Below are 20817 nucleotides of genomic sequence, written 5' to 3' on the forward strand. Positions count from 1 at the left end.
CTTTCGAGGCCAATCTTATAATCTACATACATAAGCACCCCATAACAAGATCAAACTGTATGTACAAAATAATTAACGTGACTGGGTTCCGCAGAAGATGATTACTTCTAAAACAAGCTTTGTTTTTATTACAGAGCAGAAAGTAGCACTTCATACGACATAATGTAAACACATACTCCACAGAAATAGTCCACATAAAACCACAACACTTTGCTTTGACAATCTTTAATACTAACAAAGACAATTACCTAACATCGCCAAAATCTTAGTAAAGAGGTGTCCGTTGGATAAGTAATTTTGCTGAAGGTGATGCACGGGGAAATGGCAGATAAAGCATATTTCTAAGAATCTTCAGTTCTTCTTCAGCAGAAACACTGTCCTTAAGCACAATTCGTGCTATCTCTAGTTCAGGCGATTTAGCCATGATGAGTTTCACAAATTCCATCTCACACACAATGTTACCAAAATTATATATTTCAAAATGCTTAAGATGATCTAAGGTCAAACTCAAGTCGTCTTGGAGATCAACAAACTTCATGGAACTTTCCTTAGTAGGCAACTTTTCATTATCGTACATCTAATTCAGAAAACATGGTAATTAAATGTCATTTAAACTGTATTTAAAGAACTATAATCGAAAAATATACAATTATATACCAAGAAAGAAAGTTGCTCTAGATTTGGGGAGCTCCTGATTATGCACAGGGCGGATGAAATGACATCTTGTTCCCTTAGGCACACTTCCAAACCAACATCTTTGAGGTGAAGCGAAGTCGGAAGCTTATTTGGCATACCACCTACAGCCATGTACTTTAACAGAACAAAAAAACAAAATGAAGTTTAGCAATCACAATATTCTTGTAATGAATGTATATAATCTTAACCAAAATCACCTTCATGTAATACTTCGAGATAACTAAAGTATCAATTAAAGGTGCACACTGGAAAAATGTTACAAAATTAATGAATTTTTCATCTACATGTTCTTCATGAGCAATCTGCATTAATAAACATTCATTTAAAATGATATCTTCAAGTAAAGAAGCTTCATAAAAGGTTATATGCATGTTACCAAAACGAGTTCCTCAAGTAGCGGGCAACTCGAGAGGAAATGTTGAAGCTCTTCAGCAGAAACCATAACATTTTCAAAGTGCATATTCCTCAACTTATTAAATCCATTAAATTTCACTGGAGGTTGAAATTCACAAGCCGTTAGCTCTAAAGATTCTAATCCTTGTAACAAAAAGAACGATGTAGGTAGTTTGTAGAAGGTGTTTGAAGTATTAATGATCAAATCTTTCACATTAATTTTACTTGAAAGAGAAAGTATGATCTGATCAAACTCGGTTGTCATGCCCAATTTGTTGACATCAAGCTCAAAGTTTAGTGTCGTCGGACCACGGTGTATTAACAAAACATGGAAGATCGCGTTGACAAGCTTATATTTCACCAAACGTTTGCCACCAGCCGATATCGCTCTAACCAAGTTGTGATCAAATACAAGTTTGGGCATTGTCGTCCAGGAATACCTCCATCTCTTTGACAAAATGCTTGTTCTCAAAGCATCTCGAATTGGCATAAGACTTAAAATAGTATCGATTATGTTTTGAGGAAGGGAGCCGATTCTATCCGAACTTAGACGTTGAGTTTTCATCATATACACTCCTCAAGTCTGCAATATACATATACAATAATGTAAATCAGCAAACCAAGAGTTTTAATAAGTGCATTTGGCTATACAAGGGTGAACGTGTTATCCAGAAGATAGGTGACAAATATAGTTTTTAAGAAAAGAAAATAAAACATTTATAGAAACAAAAACCTCAATTTATAAATTATAACTGACCTTTTTGAAACTAACATTGACATAAACAGGATCGCATTATCCAAATTCCGGTAGTTTTATAGATTAAAAAGGACATTTCTTTTAACTTTATCAGATCAAACGCACTATTCTTCAGGATGGATCAAAAATATTAATTTTATCAAATCTAGGGCTAGAAAATTAGGAGTTTCGAGTAAGCGAATTATCAATTCAGATTAGAGTGATGTGTAGCTGTGATGTTTCTCAATCGGATTTATAAATAGAACTTGAACAAAAATTATATTTAATTAATCCGCAGTACAATGAGTTGTTGAGCTAATTAATAGAATAATGCATGTTTTCTTTCCCACAAGAAAGAAGAGACTGTGAATTACCTGTACGCTTTTGATCGAATTAGGGCTCCATCATCATCATCGAGCTACAATCTGGAACTGGAAGTACAAAGAGTGGGCACCCAAGGGCAGAAGTGATAAACTAGTAGTAACTTAATTAGGGCAAATTTTGTACAGCGAATGGAGCGTGTTCTATTTAATTTTAAACTGAATTACCGAAACCGTCCCTGTGTTTGTCAGTATTAATTGTTTTAGTCCCTATTTTTACAAAGCTGCAGTTTCCATCTTTAAATGAAGAAAAACGTCCTAAAATGATGTTGAGGGTTGATTTAATACAACAAATATGGATGGAGGAACCGAGCCTTCGTTTGGTGAGAATGGTCATCTCGACACAAACCAAGATGTGTTTAAAGATGCTAATGTTTGTGGAGGTGTAACAAATGTTGTAGGTGTAACAAATGTTATTTTAATAGGGATTGAGGATTTAAATGTCAAATGTGATGCTACTATTAAAAGATGTGGGTTTTCAAGTAGCACAATAGTGGTGATTTAAATAGCACAAAGGTAGTAAATGTTGAAAGAAACGAAGTCGTTAATGATGTGGGTGGTATAATGCAAAGTAGAAAAAAAAAATGTTTTGAGGATATCTCCGGTACGCATATTACACTATTATACTTAGCGAATGGACGAGACATAACATTAGAAGCTATTTCAAAATGCTAAAATGTTTTGAGGATATCTCGGGGCTTAAAGTAAACCACTATAAAAGTCATGTGTACGGTATTGGAATTACTCTAGGTGATGTACAAGCTTTGGCGACCCAAATTGGATGCAAACTTGGCTCACTCCCCATTATGTATTTGGGGCTCCCGGTCGTGTCTAAAATAAATAGGATGGAAGTTTGGAACCCGTTTATTGATATGTTTAAAAAGAGATGGGGTTGTGCCTCCTCAAAGGCCTCAGGACCGGATGGTTTCAATTTTAATTTCATTAAGCGTTTTTGGAATATTCTTGAGGCTGATGTAGTCAGGTGTGTCAACGAGTTTGCAACTTATGGAACTTTCTCAAGAGGTTGCAATAGCTCTTTCATCTCCCTTATCCCCAAGGTTTCCAATCCCGTTGGATTTAACGACTTCATGCGTATAAGTTTGATAGGCTGCCTTTATAAAATTGTTGCGAAACTCTTGGCTAATAGGCTTAAGAAGGTGCTTCCTAAGGTGATAAGTTTCAATCAATCGGCATTCATAAAGGGGAGGCAAATCTTAGATGGAGTCCTAATCGCAAACGAAGTCACTGATTCATGTAAAAGAGATAAGCGCAAGTTATTATTGCTCAAAATTGACTTTGAAAAAGCTTTCGATTGCATCAAATGGGATTTTCTTGAAGATGTTATGAGACTAATGAATTTCTCTTCTAAATGGATGTCGTGGATTCGTGGCTGCCTAAATTCAGGAGAGGCGTTAAGCGTGGCTATTGATGAGGCATCCAGAATCGGATGGTTCAAAGGAATTTCAATTGGATCAGATGCAATCAAATTGTCTCATCTGCAATATGCAGATGATGCTCTGTTTTTCGGTGAATGGTCCAAAGATAATCTATCAAACCTGATCACCATTGTTTCTTGCTTTGGGATGGCATCGGGGTTACAGATAAATTTTTCAAAAAGTAAATTATATGGAATAAATGTGGCTGCTTCGGAGGTGTTGGATACAGCCTCATCTTTTTATTACTCTTCAGGCTCGCTCCCTTTTGTGTATCTTGGTATGCCAGTGGGTCAGCGTATGGGTACAACTTGTAGTGACCCGAACTTTTCCATGTTTATATATATTAATTGAGATTGATATTTACATGATTAAATGTTTCCAACATGTTAAGCAATCAAAATTGTTAAGACTTGATTAATTGAAATATGTTTCATATAGACAATTGACCACCCAAGTTGACCGGTGATTCACGAACGTTAAAAATTGTAAAAACTATATGATGACATATATATGGATATATATATAGTTAACATGATACTATGATAAGTAAACATATCATTAAGTATATTAACAATGAACTACATATGTAAAAACAAGACTACTAACTTAATGATTTTTAAACGAGACATATATGTAACGATTATCGTTGTAAAGACATTTAATGTATATATATCATATTAAGAGATATTCGTACATGATAATATCATGATAATATAATAATTTAAATTCTCATTTGATATTATAAACATTGGGTTAACAACATTTAACAAGATCATTAACCTAAAGGTTTCAAAACAACACTTACATGTAACGACTAACGATGACTTAACGACTCAGTTAAAATGTATATACATGTAGTGTTTTAATATGTATTTATACACTTTTGAAAGACTTCAATACACTTATCAAAATACTTCTACTTAACAAAAATGCTTACAATTACATCCTCGTTCAGTTTCATCAACAATTCTACTCGTATGCAACCGTATTCGTACACGTACAATACACAGCTCTTAGATGTATGTACTATTGGTATATACACTCCAATGATCAGCTCTTAGCAGCCCATGTGAGTCACCTAACACATGTGGGAACCATCATTTGGCAACTAGCATGAAATATCTCATAAAATTACAAAAATATGAGTAATCATTCATGACTTATTTACATGAAAACAAAATTACATATCCTTTATATCTAATCCATACACCAACGACCAAAAACACCTACAAACACTTTCATTCTTCAATTTTCTTCATCTAATTGATCTCTCTCAAGTTCTATCTTCAAGTTCTAAGTGTTCTTCATAAATTCTACAAGTTCTAGTTACATAAAATCAAGAATACTTTCAAGTTTGCTAGCTCACTTCCAATCTTGTAAGGTGATCATCCAACCTCAAGAAATCTTTGTTTCTTACAGTAGGTTATCATTCTAATACAAGGTAATAATCATATTCAAACTTTGGTTCAATTTCTATAACTATAACTATCTTATTTCAAGTGATGATCTTACTTGAACTTGTTTTCGTGTCATGATTCTGCTTCAAGAACTTCGAGCCATCCAAGGATCCGTTGAAGCTAGATCCATTTTTATCTTTTCCAGTAGGTTTATCCAAGGAACTTAAGGTAGTAATGATGTTCATAACATCATTCGATTCATACATATAAAGCTATCTTATTCGAAGGTTTAAACTTGTAATCACTAGAACATAGTTTAGTTAATTCTAAACTTGTTCGCAAACAAAAGTTAATCCTTCTAACTTGACTTTTAAAATCAACTAAACACATGTTCTATATCTATATGATATGCTAACTTAATGATTTAAAACCTGGAAACACGAAAAACACCGTAAAACTGGATTTACGCCGTCGTAGTAACACCGCGGGCTGTTTTGGGTTAGTTAATTAAAAACTATGATAAACTTTGATTTAAAAGTTGTTATTCTGAGAAAATGATTTTTATTATGAACATGAAACTATATCCAAAAATTATGATTAAACTCAAAGTGGAAGTATGTTTTCTAAAATGGTCATCTAAACGTCGTTCTTTCGACTGAAATGACTACCTTTACAAAAACGACTTGTAACTTATTTTTCCGACTATAAACCTATACTTTTTCTGTTTAGATTCATAAAATAGAGTTCAATATGAAACCATATCAATTTTATTCACTCAAAAAGGATTTAAAATGAAGAAGTTATGGGTAAAACAAGATTGGATAATTTTTCTCATTTTAGCTACGTGAAAATTGGTAACAAATCTATTCCAACCATAACTTAATCAACTTGTATTGTATATTATGTAATCTTGAGATACCATAGACACGTATACAATGTTTCTACCTATCATGTCGACACATCTATATATATTTCGGAACAACCATAGACACTCTATATGTGAATGTTGGAGTTAGCTATACAGGGTTGAGGTTGATTCCAAAATATATATAGTTTGAGTTGTGATCAATACTAAGATACGTATACACTGGGTCGTGGATTGATTCAAGATAATATTTATCGATTTATTTCTGTACATCTAACTGTGGACAACTAGTTGTAGGTTACTAACGAGGACAGCTGACTTAATAAACTTAAAACATCAAAATATATTAAAAGTGTTGTAAATATATTTTGAACATACTTTGATATATATGTATATATTGTTATAGGTTCGTGAATCAACCAGTGGCCAAGTCTTACTTCCCGACGAAGTAAAAATCTGTGAAAGTGAGTTATAGTCCCACTTTTAAAATCTAATATTTTTGGGATGAGAATACATGCAGGTTTTATAAATGATTTACAAAATAAACACAAGTACGTGAAACTACATTCTATGGTTGAATTATCGAAATCGAATATGCCCCTTTTTATTAAGTCTGGTAATCTAAGAATTAGGGAACAGACACCCTAATTGACGCGAATCCTAAAGATAGATCTATTGGGCCTAACAAACCCCATCCAAAGTATCGGATGCTTTAGTACTTCGAAATTTATATCATATCCGAAGGGTGTCCCGGAATGATGGGGATATTCTTATATATGCATCTTGTTAATGTCGGTTACCAGATGTTCACCATATGAATGACTTTTATCTCTATGTATGGGATGTGTATTGAAATATGAAATCTTGTGGTCTATTATTATGATTTGATATATATATAGGTTAAACCTATAACTCACCAACATTTTTGTTGACGTTTTAAGCATGTTTATTCTCAGGTGATTATTAAGAGCTTCCGCTGTCGCATACTTAAATAAGGACGAGATTTGGAGTCCATGCTTGTATGATATTGTGTAAAAACTGCATTCAAGAAACTTATTTTGTTGTAACATATTTGTATTGTAAACCATTATGTAATGGTCGTGTGTAAACAGGATATTTTAGATTATCATTATTTGATAATCTACGTAAAGCTTTTTAAACCTTTATTGATGAAATAAAGGTTATGGTTTGTTTTAAAATGAATGCAGTCTTTGAAAAACGTCTCATATAGAGGTCAAAACCTCGCAACGAAATCAATTAATATGGAACGTTTTTAATCAATAAGAACGGGACATTTCAGTTGGTATCCGAGCGTTGGTCTTAGAGAACCAGAATTTTGCATTAGTGTGTCTTATCGAGTTTGTTAGGATGCATTAGTGAGTCTGGACTTCGACCGTGTTTACTTGAAAAATGATTGCTTAACAAATTTTGTTGGAAACTATATATTTTTAACATGTGAATATTATGTGATATATTAATCTCTTAACGCGTTTGATATTATGTGATAGATGTCTACCTCTAGAACAAGTCCCATTGACTCACCTAATAATAATGAAGAGTCAAATGTAAATTGGAATGATTCGTGGACTGATTCACAAGTTCCCGAAGAGGAACCGAAAGAAGAGTCGGAACCGGAAGAAGAATCGGAACCGGAAGAAGAATCGGAACCGGATGAAGAAATAGAACCGGTGGGGGAAATAATAAAACGGTTAAGTAAAAGAAAATCCTCAACCAACCGAACAAGGTTAATTATGGTCAATGGTGTTTCCGCCAAGGAAGCAAAATTTTGGGAGGATTACCAATTCTCCGATGAATTGGATTTCGACGAGAATTCCGATGATGTTATAGAAATTACCCCAACTGAATTTAAAAAGGCCAAAGAAAATAATAAGGGAAAGGGCATAAAAATAGAGAAATCTAATTCCAACCCCGATGAACTTTATATGTATCGTCAACCCCCGAAGTCCTTAAGTTGTAACAATGACCCGGGAACCTCTAAACCATCAGGTTTTTCTAAACCAATGTGGAAAATTACGGCTCGTATTAGGGGAACATCATATATCCCTAGAAACTTGGCAAAACGAACCAAAACCGAAGAAGAAGAAACAAGCGAGTCGGAATAAGATAGTTGTATTCGTGTGGTGTAATATATGTAATATAGTGTGCTTATGCTTTATGATATATGTAAAAATTGCTTGTATTAATAAGTATTTTTTTTATGAATCTAACTCTTGTCTATTTTACAGTATAAAAACACAAAATGGATAGACAACCCAATATTTTAAGAGACCTACCCGGAGACATGATTGATGAAATCTTGTCTAGAGTCGGTCAACATTCTTCGGCACAACTATTTAAGGCGAGATCAGCTTGTAAGACATTCGAAGAACGTTCCAAGAATGCCTTGGTTTATAAAAGGCTTTCGTTCGAAAGATGGGGGATATCACATTGGGAAATCCATAAGTTACGATGTGTTTACTTTGACGCATATATTGCGGGGAACCCAAATGCTATTTTACGCAATGGGTTAAGAAATTATTTTGACTCAATATATCCGAATATTGGACTTCGTGATTTAGAAAAAGCAGCTAACATGCAACATAAAGAAGCATGTTATGCTTACGGATTAGTAATGTTCGCTTCTCACAAAAGTGAGAACAAGAACATCGGGCTACAACTATTAAATAAAACATTCCCACAAGTGACGGAGTCGGTAATTGGGGTAAGAAATGAGGTTTTTAGATTGTTACGGGACTGTTGGACATTACGTAACCCTCGTCCCTTTGACGACGTTACAACACGCTGTCTTATCAACAGCCATAACGATTATGTTCCACAAGACCAAGGATGGGAAGTAATCCTAGTAAAACCAGAATGCATGACTTGTTTCTGGACGTATGAATTACGTGTCTTTATTACCTTTGCTGAACGACTTGTGTACTAGCTAGAATTATCTTCACAACCATCTTGTATCAAATTTATTGTGTGCTATATTTCATGCTATATGTAAAATAAGCGGTATTGTAAGTTTGTAAAATATTGTGTAAAAGTTTGAACGCGAAATATTATTATAACCAGTTTTTCATATAGAATTGTAGTAGTTGAATTGTATATTAGCTACTAAGTATGAACTTAACGGGTAGGTACTACCCGAATTTAAACTTATAAAACGCTAATATGAAGAAAAAGCTTTTATAAATGAGTTCATATTATGCTACGAAATACTATTAACTACTCTTAATATTCTGTATGATTAACTTGTTCCATTTGACTATTTTGAAGGAAATGGCACCGACTACTCGACACACCGTGAATATGAATGAAGAAGAATTCCGTACTTTTCTAGCTTCAAACATAGCCGCAGTACAGGCTGCGCTACATACCAACAATAACCTTGGATCTAGCAGTACAGGAAATCGTGTAGGATGCACCTACAAAGAATTCACTGCCTGCAAACCTTTGGAATTTGATGGAACCGAAGGACCGATCGGATTGAAACGGTGGACCGAGAAGGTCGAATCGGTGTTTGCCATAAGTAAGTGTACTGAAGAGGAAAAAGTGAAGTACGCTACGCATACCTTCACAGGTTCTGCGTTAACATGGTGGAATACCTATCTAGAGCAAGTGGGACAAGACGATGCGTACGCACTACCGTGGTCAGCATTCAAGCACTTGATGAACGATAAGTACCGTCCCAGAACCGAGGTCAATAAGCTCAAGACAGAACTTAGAGGGTTACGAACCCAAGGATTTGATATTACCACGTACGAAAGACGATTCACAGAATTGTGCTTATTGTGTCCGGGAGCGTTCGAAGATGAGGAAGAGAAGATCGACGCGTTTGTGAAAGGATTACCGGAAAGAATCCAAGAAGATATAAGTTCACACGAGCCCGCCTCCATACAACAGGCATGTAGAATGGCTCACAAACTAGTGAACCAGATTGAAGAAAGAATTAAAGAACAGACTGCTGAAGAGGCCAATGTGAAGCAAGTCAAAAGAAAGTGGGAGGAAAACGGTGATAAGAATCACCAATACAACAACAACAGCAATTACAACAATAATCGCAACAATTATCCCAACAATCGCAACATCAATCGCAACTACAACAAACGGCCCAACAACAACAACAACAACAACAACAACAGCAACTACAACAATCATCCCAATAACAATAATAACCGCAACAACAACAACAATCAGAAGCAGCTATGCCAAAGGTGTGAAAAGTATCACTCGGGGTTCTGCACCAAATTTTGCAACAAGTGTAAAAGAAATGGTCTTAGCGAGACGAAGTGTGAGGTCTACGGACCAGGGGTTAATAGAACGAAAGGAACAAATGGTGTCGGAACGAGTAATGGCGGAGCAAGTAGTGTCGGAGCAAGTTATGCCAATGTAGTTTGTTATAAATGTGGAAAACCGGGCCACATTATTAGAAATTGCCCGAACCAGGAGAACACGAATGGACAAGGCCGCGGAAGAGTTTTCAATATTAATGCGGCAGAGGCACAGGAAGACCCGGAGCTTGTTACGGGTACGTTTCTTATTGACAATAAATCTGCTTACGTTTTATTTGATTCGGGTGCGGATAGAAGCTATATGAGTAGAGATTTTTGTGCTAAATTAAGTTGCCCATTGACGCCTTTGGATAGTAAATTTTTACTCGAATTAACAAATGGTAAATTAATTTCAGCAGATAATATATGTCGGAATCGAGAAATTAAACTGGTTAGCGAAACATTTAAGATTGATTTGATACCAGTAGAGTTAGGGAGTTTTGATGTGATAATCTGTATGGACTGGTTGAAAGAAGTGAAAGCAGAGATCGTTTGTTACAAAAATGCAATTCGCATTATACGAGAAAAAGGAAAACCCTTAATGGTGTACGGAGAAAAAGGCAACACGAAGCTACATCTTATTAGTAATTTGAAGGCACAAAAACTAATAAGAAAAGGTTGCTATGCTGTTCTAGCACACGTCGAGAAAGTACAAACTGAAGAAAAGAGCATCAATGATGTTCCCATTGCAAAAGAATTTCCCGATGTATTTCCGAAAGAATTACCGGGATTACCCCCACATCGATCCGTTGAATTTCAAATAGATCTTGTACCAGGAGCTGCACTAATAGCTCGTGCTCCTTACAGACTCGCACCCAGCGAGATGAAAGAACTGCAAAGCCAATTACAAGAACTTTTAGAGCGTGGTTTCATTCGACCAAGTACATCACCGTGGGGAGCTCCTGTTTTGTTTGTCAAGAAGAAAGATGGTACATTCAGGTTGTGTATCGACTACCGAGAGTTGAACAAACTTACCATCAAGAACCGCTACCCACTACCGTGAATCGACGACTTATTTGATCAACTACAAGGCTCGTCTGTTTATTCAAAGATTGACTTACGTTCCGGGTATCATCAAATGCGGGTGAAAGAAGATGATATTCCAAAGACTGCTTTCAGAACACGTTACGGTCATTACGAGTTTATGGTCATGCCGTTTGGTTTAACTAATGCACCAGCTGTGTTCATGGACCTTATGAACCGAGTGTGTGGACCATACCTTGACAAGTTTGTCATTGTTTTCATTGATGACATACTTATTTACTCAAAGAATGACCAAGAACACGGTGAACATTTGAAAAAGGTGTTAGAAGTATTGAGGAAGGAAGAATTGTACGCTAAATTTTCAAAGTGTGCATTTTGGTTGGAAGAAGTTCAATTCCTCGGTCACATAGTGAACAAAGAAGGTATTAAGGTGGATCCGGCAAAGATAGAAACTGTTGAAAAGTGGGAAACCCCGAAAACTCCGAAACACATACGCCAGTTTTTAGGACTAGCTGGTTACTACAGAAGGTTCATCCAAGACTTTTCCAGAATAGCAAAACCCTTGACTGCATTAACGCATAAAGGGAAGAAATTTGAATGGAATGATGAACAAGAGAAAGCGTTTCAGTTATTAAAGAAAAAGCTAACTACGGCACCTATATTGTCATTGCCTGAAGGGAATGATGATTTTGTGATTTATTATGACGCATCAAAGCAAGGTCTCGGTTGTGTATTAATGCAACGGACGAAGGTGATTGCTTATGCGTCTAGACAATTGAAGATTCACGAACAAAATTATACGACGCATGATTTGGAATTAGGCGCGGTTGTTTTTGAATTAAAGACTTGGAGGCACTACTTATATGGGGTCAAAAGTATTATATATACCGACCACAAAAGTCTTCAACACATATTTAATCAGAAACAACTGAATATGAGGCAGCGTAGGTGGATTGAATTATTGAATGATTACGACTTTGAGATTCGTTACCACCCGGGGAAGGCAAATGTGGTAGCCGATGCCTTGAGCAGGAAGGACAGAGAACCCATTCGAGTAAAATCTATGAATATAATGATTCATAATAACATTACTACTCAAATAAAGGAGGCGCAACAAGGAGTTTTTAAAGAGGAAAATTTAAAGGATGAAATACCTAAAGGATCGGAGAAGCATCTTAATATTCGGGAAGATGGAACCCGGTATAGGGCTGAAAGGATTTGGGTACCAAAATTTGGAGATATGAGAAAAATGGTACTTAGAGAAGCTCATAAAACCAGATACTCAATACATCCTGGAACGGGGAAGATGTACAAGGATCTCAAGAAACATTTTTGGTGGCCGGGTATGAAAGCCGATGTTGCTAAATACGTTGGAGAATGTTTGACGTGTTCTAAGGTCAAAGCTGAGCATCAGAAACCATCAGGTCTACTTCAACAACCCGAAATCCCGGAATGGAAATGGGAAAACATTACCATGGATTTCATCACTAAATTGCCAAGGACTGCAAGTGGTTTTGATACTATTTGGGTAATAGTTGATCGTCTCACCAAATCAGCACACTTCCTGTCAATAAGAGAAGATGACAAGATGGAGAAGTTAGCACGACTGTATTTGAAGGAAGTCGTCTCCAGACATGGAATACCAATCTCTATTATCTCTGATAGGGATGGCAGATTTATTTCAAGATTCTGGCAGACATTACAGCAAGCATTAGGAACTCGTCTAGACATAAGTACTGCCTATCATCCACAAACTGATGGGCAGAGTGAAAGGACGATACAAATGCTTGAAGACATGCTACGAGCATGTGTTATTGATTTCGGAAACAGTTGGGATCGACATCTACCGTTAGCAGAATTTTCCTACAACAACAGCTACCATTCAAGCATTGAGATGGCGCCGTTTGAAGCACTTTATGGTAGAAAGTGCAGGTCTCCAATTTGTTGGAGTGAAATGGGGGATAGACAGATTACGGGTCCGGAGATTATACAAGAAACTACCGAGAAGATCATCCAAATTCAGCAACGGTTGAAAACCGCCCAAAGTCGACAAAAGAGCTACGCTGACATTAAAAGAAAAGATATAGAATTTGAAATTGGAGAGATGGTTATGCTTAAAGTTGCACCTTGGAAAGGCGTTGTTCGATTTGGTAAACGAGGGAACTTAAATCCAAGGTATATTGGACCATTCACGATTATTGATCGTGTCGGACCAGTAGCTTACCGACTTGAGTTACCTCAACAACTCGCGGCTGTACATAACACTTTCCACGTCTCGAATTTGAAGAAATGTTTTGCTAAAGAAGATCTCACTATTCCGTTAGATGAAATCCAAATCAACGAAAAACTTCAATTCATCGAAGAACCCGTCGAAATAATGGATCGTGAGGTTAAAAGACTTAAGCAAAATAAGATACCAATAGTTAAGGTTCGATGGAATGCTCGTAGAGGACCCGAGTTCACCTGGGAGCGTGAAGATCAGATGAAGAAGAAATACCCGCATCTATTTCCAGAAGATTCGTCAACACCTTCAACAGCTTAAAATTTCGGGACAAAATTTATTTAACGGGTAGGTACTGTAGTGACCCGAACTTTTCCATGTTTATATATATTAATTGAGATTGATATTTACATGATTAAATGTTTCCAACATGTTAAGCAATCAAAATTGTTAAGACTTGATTAATTGAAATATGTTTCATATAGACAATTGACCACCCAAGTTGACCGGTGATTCACGAACGTTAAAACTTGTAAAAACTATATGATGACATATATATGGATATATATATAGTTAACATGATACTATGATAAGTAAACATATCATTAAGTATATTAACAATGAACTACATATGTAAAAACAAGACTACTAACTTAATGATTTTTAAACGAGACATATATGTAACGATTATCGTTGTAAAGACATTTAATGTATATATATCATATTAAGAGATATTCGTACATGATAATATCATGATAATATAATAATTTAAAATCTCATTTGATATTATAAACATTGGGTTAACAACATTTAACAAGATCGTTAACCTAAAGGTTTCAAAACAACACTTACATGTAACGACTAACGATGACTTAACGACTCAGTTAAAATGTATATACATGTAGTGTTTTAATATGTATTTATACACTTTTGAAAGACTTAAATACACTTATCAAAATACTTCTACTTAACAAAAATTCTTACAATTACATTCTCGTTCAGTTTCATCAACAATTCTACTCGTATGCAACCGTATTCGTACTCGTACAATACACAGCTCTTAGATGTATGTACTATTGGTATATACACTCCAATGATCAGCTATTAGCAGCCCATGTGAGTCACCTAATACATGTGGGAACCATCATTTGGCAACTAGCATGAAATATCTCATAAAATTACAAAAATATGAGTAATCATTCATGACTTATTTACATGAAAACAAAATTACATATCCTTTATATCTAATCCATACACCAACGACCAAAAACACCTACAAACACTTTAATTCTTCAATTTTCTTCATCTAATTGATCTCTCTCAAGTTCTATCTTCAAGTTCTAAGTGTTCTTCATAAATTCTACAAGTTCTAGTTACATAAAATCAAGAATACTTTCAAGTTTGCTAGCTCACTTCCATTCTTGTAAGGTGATCATCCAACCTCAAGAAATCTTTGTTTCTTACAGTAGGTTATCATTCTAATACAAGGTAATAATCATATTCAAACTTTGGTTCAATTTCTATAACTATAACAATCTTATTTCAAGTGATGATCTTACTTGAACTTGTTTTCGTGTCATGATTCTGCTTCAAGAACTTCGAGCCATCCGAGGATCCGTTGAAGCTAGATCCATTTTTATCTTTTCCAGTAGGTTTATCTAAGGAACTTAAGGTAGTAATGATGTTCATAACATCATTCGATTCATACATATAAAGCTATCTTATTCGAAGGTTTAAACTTGTAATCACTAGAACATAGTTTAGTTAATTCTAAACTTGTTCGCAAACAAAAGTTAATCCTTCTAACTTGACTTTTAAAATCAACTAAACACATGTTCTATATCTATATGATATGCTAACTTAATGATTTAAAACCTGGAAACACGAAAAACACCGTAAAACTGGATTTACGCCGTCGTAGTAACACCGCGGGCTGTTTTGGGTTAGTTAATTAAAAACTATGATAAACTTTGATTTAAAAGTTGTTATTCTGAGAAAATGATTTTTATTATGAACATGAAACTATATCCAAAAATTATGATTAAACTCAAAGTGGAAGTATGTTTTCTAAAATGGTCATCTAGACGTCGTTCTTTCGACTGAAATGACTACCTTTACAAAAACGACTTGTAACTTATTTTTCCGACTATAAACCTATACTTTTTCTGTTTAGATTCATAAAATAGAGTTCAATATGAAACCATAGCAATTTTATTCACTCAAAAAGGATTTAAAATGAAGAAGTTATGGGTAAAACAAGATTGGATAATTTTTCTCATTTTAGCTACGTGAAAATTGGTAACAAATCTATTCCAACCATAACTTAATCAACTTGTATTGTATATTATGTAATCTTGAGATACCATAGACACGTATACAATGTTTCGACCTATCATGTCGACACATCTATATATATTTCGGAACAACCATAGACACTCTATATGTGAATGTTGGAGTTAGCTATACAGGGTTGAGGTTGATTCCAAAATATATATAGTTTGAGTTGTGATCAATACTGAGATACGTATACACTGGGTCGTGGATTGATTCAAGATAATATTTATTGATTTATTTCTGTACATCTAACTGTGGACAACTAGTTGTAGGTTACTAACGAGGACAGCTGACTTAATAAACTTAAAACATCAAAATATATTAAAAGTGTTGTAAATATATTTTGAACATACTTTGATATATATGTATATATTGTTATAGGTTCGTGAATCAACCAGTGGCCAAGTCTTACTTCCCGACGAAGTAAAAATCTGTGAAAGTGAGTTATAGTCCCACTTTTAAAATCTAATATTTTTGGGATGAGAATACATGCAGGTTTTATAAATGATTTACAAAATAGACACAAGTACGTGAAACTACATTCTATGGTTGAATTATAGAAATCGAATATGCCCCTTTTTATTAAGTCTGGTAATCTAAGAATTAGGGAACAGACACCCTAATTGACGCGAATCCTAAAGATAGATTTATTGGGCCTAACAAACCCCATCCAAAGTATCAGATGCTTTAGTACTTCGAAATTTATATCATATCCGAAGGGTGTCCCGGAATGATGGGGATATTCTTATATATGCATCTTGTTAATGTCGGTTACCAGGTATTCACCATATGAATGACTTTTATCTCTATGTATGGGATGTGTATTGAAATATGAAATCTTGTGGTCTATTATTATGATTTGATATATATATAGGTTAAACCTATAACTCACCAACATTTTTGTTGACGTTTTAAGCATGTTTATTCTCAGGTGATTATTAAGAGCTTCCGCTGTCGCATACTTAAATAAGGACGAGATTTGGAGTCCATGCTTGTATGATATTGTGTAAAAACTGCATTCAAGAAACTTATTTTGTTGTAACATATTTGTATTGTAAACCATTATGTAATGGTCGTGTGTAAACAGGATATTTTAGATTATCATTATTTGATAATCTACGTAAAGCTTTTTAAACCTTTATTGATGAAATAAAGGTTATGGTTTGTTTTAAAATGAATGCAGTCTTTGAAAAACGTCTCATATAGAGGTCAAAACCTCGCAACGAAATCAATTAATATGGAACGTTTTTAATCAATAAGAACGGGACATTTCACAACTGCTGCCTGGTCTGAAATTATTAATAGATTTAAGGCAAAACTTTCACATTGGAAGGCAAAAATTTTATCGGTTGGACAATGACTCTAACAAAAGCGTTGCTTGGGAGTCTCCCGTTATACTACATGTCCCTATATAAAGCCCAAAAAGGAGATATAAAAAAAGCTTGAAGCAATTAGAAGGAATTTCTTTTGGAACTCCTTAGATCATAAAAGCATATCGTGGGTCAAATGGGATCGAGTCCTAGAAAATAAAGAATCTGGCGGTCTAGGCATAGGAGGATTGTGTTTTAAGAATTTAAGTTTACTTGCGAAGTGGTGGTGGAGATATAAAAACGAAAAGCACTCCTTATGGGCTTGCATAATTCGATCCTTGTACGGGCCGGACGGTGGGTTTGTAACATCTGTTGAGGGAACAGGAGCAGCTAGCATATGGAAAAATATAATACAATGCGGAAAGGAGATAGATAATTGCGGTATTTCCTTCACGAGCTCGATTGTTAGCAAACTTGGTGACGGGTCTTCAAAACTTTTTTGGTGTGATCTTTGGCTCCCAAGCACAACAGCTAGCCTAAAATCTTTGTTTCCTAGATTGTTTGCACTTGATAGGAACAAATTCGCATCAGTGGCCGAAAGACTTCAAATCGGACGAATGGGTCAGCAAGGAAATTGGGATTGGATCAACTCCATACGTGGTAGGGCGATAAATGAACTTGATCATTTAACAACTTTAACTGAAACAATTCCTGGTCTTGAAGGAGAAGTGAATGATCGATGGGCATGGTCCTTAAATTCAAGTGGCATATTCAAGGTTAGCATTCTTTCCTCAATGTTGGGCAACATGCTTCTAAATACCGGTCATTCTCTGAGTAGAATCAAATGGATAAAGGCGATACCAAAGAAAGTAAACATTTTTCGTTTGGAGGGTGGCAAATAACAAACTACCAACAAGGTTGAATTTGGTGAATAAGGGTGTTACTTTGGACACACCAGTATGCCCTTTTTGTGAAACAACACCAGAAGATGTGGACCATCTATTCTCTACTTGTAGGTATATTACACCATTATGGAGATATTATACGTCATGGTTGTCAAAACCCGTACTTATTCACCTGGACGAAGTCATCAACATATGGTCCCATTGCGAGGTACTAATCTAAATATGCCATGAATGACTCCAAGTAATATCCTTAAAATGAGCTAATGCACAGCGGAAGATTTCTTTAATACCTGAGAATAAACATGCTTAAAAGTGTCAACCAAAAGGTTGGTGAGTTCATAGGTTTATCATAACAATCATTTCCATATGTTAATAGACCACAAGATTTCATGTATACAAACGTTTTAATAAAAATATTCTAAGTGGTTGAGCACTTGGTAACCATACTTAACATTTAATCAACGTCGCATATTCCCTTTATTATGAAATCTCACTACACTGTACCAAGTGTAGTCACGAAACGAAGTACTGTGCAACCATTGAATACTGGTCATCCAGCCCGGTTGGGGTTGTCAGGCCCGATAGATCTATCAACAGGATTCGCGTTTACAATACCCATGTAAATAGTAGTTACCAAGCTACAGGGAAGTATGCCACTGGTACAATTCAACGTAGAATATATTTTTAATTACTTGTGTCTATTTCATAAACATTTATAAAAGCAGCGCATGTATTCTCAGCCCAAAAATATATATTGCAAAAGCAATTAAAAAGGGAGCAAATGAAACTCACGATACGATACGATAGTTTGTTTTTCATATTTCGTAGTAAATAAGTGTAGGATGGCACTGAACAAGTGCAAAGTTGTGTTGACCTCGGATTCACGAACCTATAACAAATATATATATTAATACATATACTCGTAATCGAATAAGTTTATATATATTATTTCACTTGTTATATATTTCTGTATATATATTTGTATATATATTCTATATATATAAGTATTTGTTTGATAAAATGATTTTTAATATTGATAATGTATAAAGTGTTGCATTGTTTTGTAATAACAATAATAATGATAATGATACTGGTAATTAAATGTTAATAATAATAATGATATAGTTTTAATGATAGTAAAAATGTTAATGATAATAACGATAATAATTTTAATAATAACAATACTAGTAGTAAAAATAATACTATAGTTTTAATGATAGCAAAAATGATAATTTTGTAAAAATGATAAAAATGATAATACTTTTTAATAATAGTAATAGTAATAATAGTAATAGTAATAATAATAATAATAATAATAATAATAATAATAATAATAATAATAATAATAATAATAATAAAAGTAAAATGCTACGTTAAAAGCTTGTTCTAAAAAGATTGCCCCGAACCGGGCTCGAACCCACAGCCTCTCGCTAACATGACAACACCCTAAACCATCCTTCTGTCTTTGGTTTTCTAATTAAAACCTTATACCATATTCATTTAACCCGTTTCTTTCGGCCCAAATATAACGGCAGCCCAACACAGCCCATAATGCAACTTCATTTAAATATAAATGACCCAAGTGAAAACGTAAATTAATGGCCCAACATCATTTCCCAATTCCAACTGTGATTCTAATTACGGTTCATTTATTTATAACAGATATATATAAGCCACCAAATTTATTAATCATTATTATCATTATATTATGCCATAAAATATCAAGTGGGACTATCTTTTTAGTGGATATTGACCAAAGTGTTTGTATAATGTCCCACATACATATCAACATGCCTCTGTAATCATCATCATTGTTATACGTTTAATAACAGAAGGGAATAGCAGTAATAGCTGCTATACAGTAGTGACAGTAACCAAAAATTTATGGCGACGGTTTGGTTCATAAACGAATAGGAGGAAAAATATATCGACATGAGGAATAGTAGTATTGTGGTTTCGATGGTGGTTGATTCTTGGTTCAATGTTAGGCAGTCCGAGTGGCTGCAAACAGAAGTGATCGAAAAAAAAAATGGTGTTTGTTCAAAAGGAAAAATATAACGTAGTAGTGGTAAAAGGTTTTGGGTTTGGTTAGATATAAATCACACATTTTGAGGGTTGATGGGTTGTATTTGATAATGGCTTTCAAGGTTCACGAAAAGGAAATTTTAGAGAGAGAAGAAGAAAGTGATGGCGTTTCTTGGTTTGGCTCGATTGATCAGAAAAACACAGAAAGTAAGTGTAGTGTTAGTAGTTAAATGAGTTCCGATGGTTGTTAATTATAAATAGAAACAGAAAATGGGATTGTAGTTTGGTGGTCATGGAGGTTTACAAATAAGGGAATAGAGAGAGATGATGATGAGAGAGAGGTGGACGGTGGTCTAGTGATGGCGGTTAATGGTGGCCGTGGTGGTTCAAGGAGGAGGTGATAATTGTAAGTGGTGACGGTTTGTCGGAGTTACAGCAAAACACAAGTGGGTTTGTGTGTTTTTAATGGTGATCAAAATATGGAGATAGTGAGGGTGATTAGAACAAAATAAAGAAGTTGGTTTATATCCTCGATGTCTATACATAATGCATATATATATATAATAATAGAAATTTTCATTTTATTAATAATGTAAAGTAACATATAACATTTGTCTTTAAAAGAAAACAGCTATACATTAGCTGTATAACATATAAAAGGATCTGCCGACAGTTTTTAACTTGAGGAGCATATCGTGTCCTTTGCTAAACAGTTAACGTATAAAAGTGTTCCTAAAAATTCCAAATTTTTAGTTTAAATATATTTAATTATTTCACTCATTAACTGTTTGAAACCTG

General features: G+C 34.7%; 2 protein-coding genes across 2 annotated transcripts; one reads left to right on the forward strand and one right to left on the reverse strand.

Moving 5' to 3' along the window:
* Positions 1–250: 250 nt before the first annotated feature.
* On the reverse strand, positions 251–2310 carry LOC139896959 (F-box/FBD/LRR-repeat protein At1g13570-like). The gene is made up of 5 exons (XM_071879593.1): positions 2200–2310; positions 1073–1672; positions 894–998; positions 658–810; positions 251–577 (listed from the first exon to the last, which is right to left on the reverse strand). The coding sequence occupies exons 2-5, from the start codon at positions 1655–1657 to the stop codon at positions 266–268; spliced, it is 1155 nt and encodes a 384-aa protein (XP_071735694.1). The 5' UTR covers positions 1658–1672; positions 2200–2310; the 3' UTR covers positions 251–265.
* Positions 2311–2873: 563 nt separating this feature from the next.
* Positions 2874–17991, forward strand: LOC139900562 (uncharacterized). Its single transcript, XM_071883329.1, has 2 exons — positions 2874–3942; positions 17261–17991. The coding sequence occupies exons 1-2, from the start codon at positions 2874–2876 to the stop codon at positions 17989–17991; spliced, it is 1800 nt and encodes a 599-aa protein (XP_071739430.1).
* The last annotated feature ends 2826 nt before the right edge of the window (positions 17992–20817 follow it).

Source organism: Rutidosis leptorrhynchoides, chromosome 3 (assembly GCF_046630445.1).
Source record: "Rutidosis leptorrhynchoides isolate AG116_Rl617_1_P2 chromosome 3, CSIRO_AGI_Rlap_v1, whole genome shotgun sequence".
NCBI classification, from domain to species: domain Eukaryota; kingdom Viridiplantae; phylum Streptophyta; class Magnoliopsida; order Asterales; family Asteraceae; genus Rutidosis; species Rutidosis leptorrhynchoides.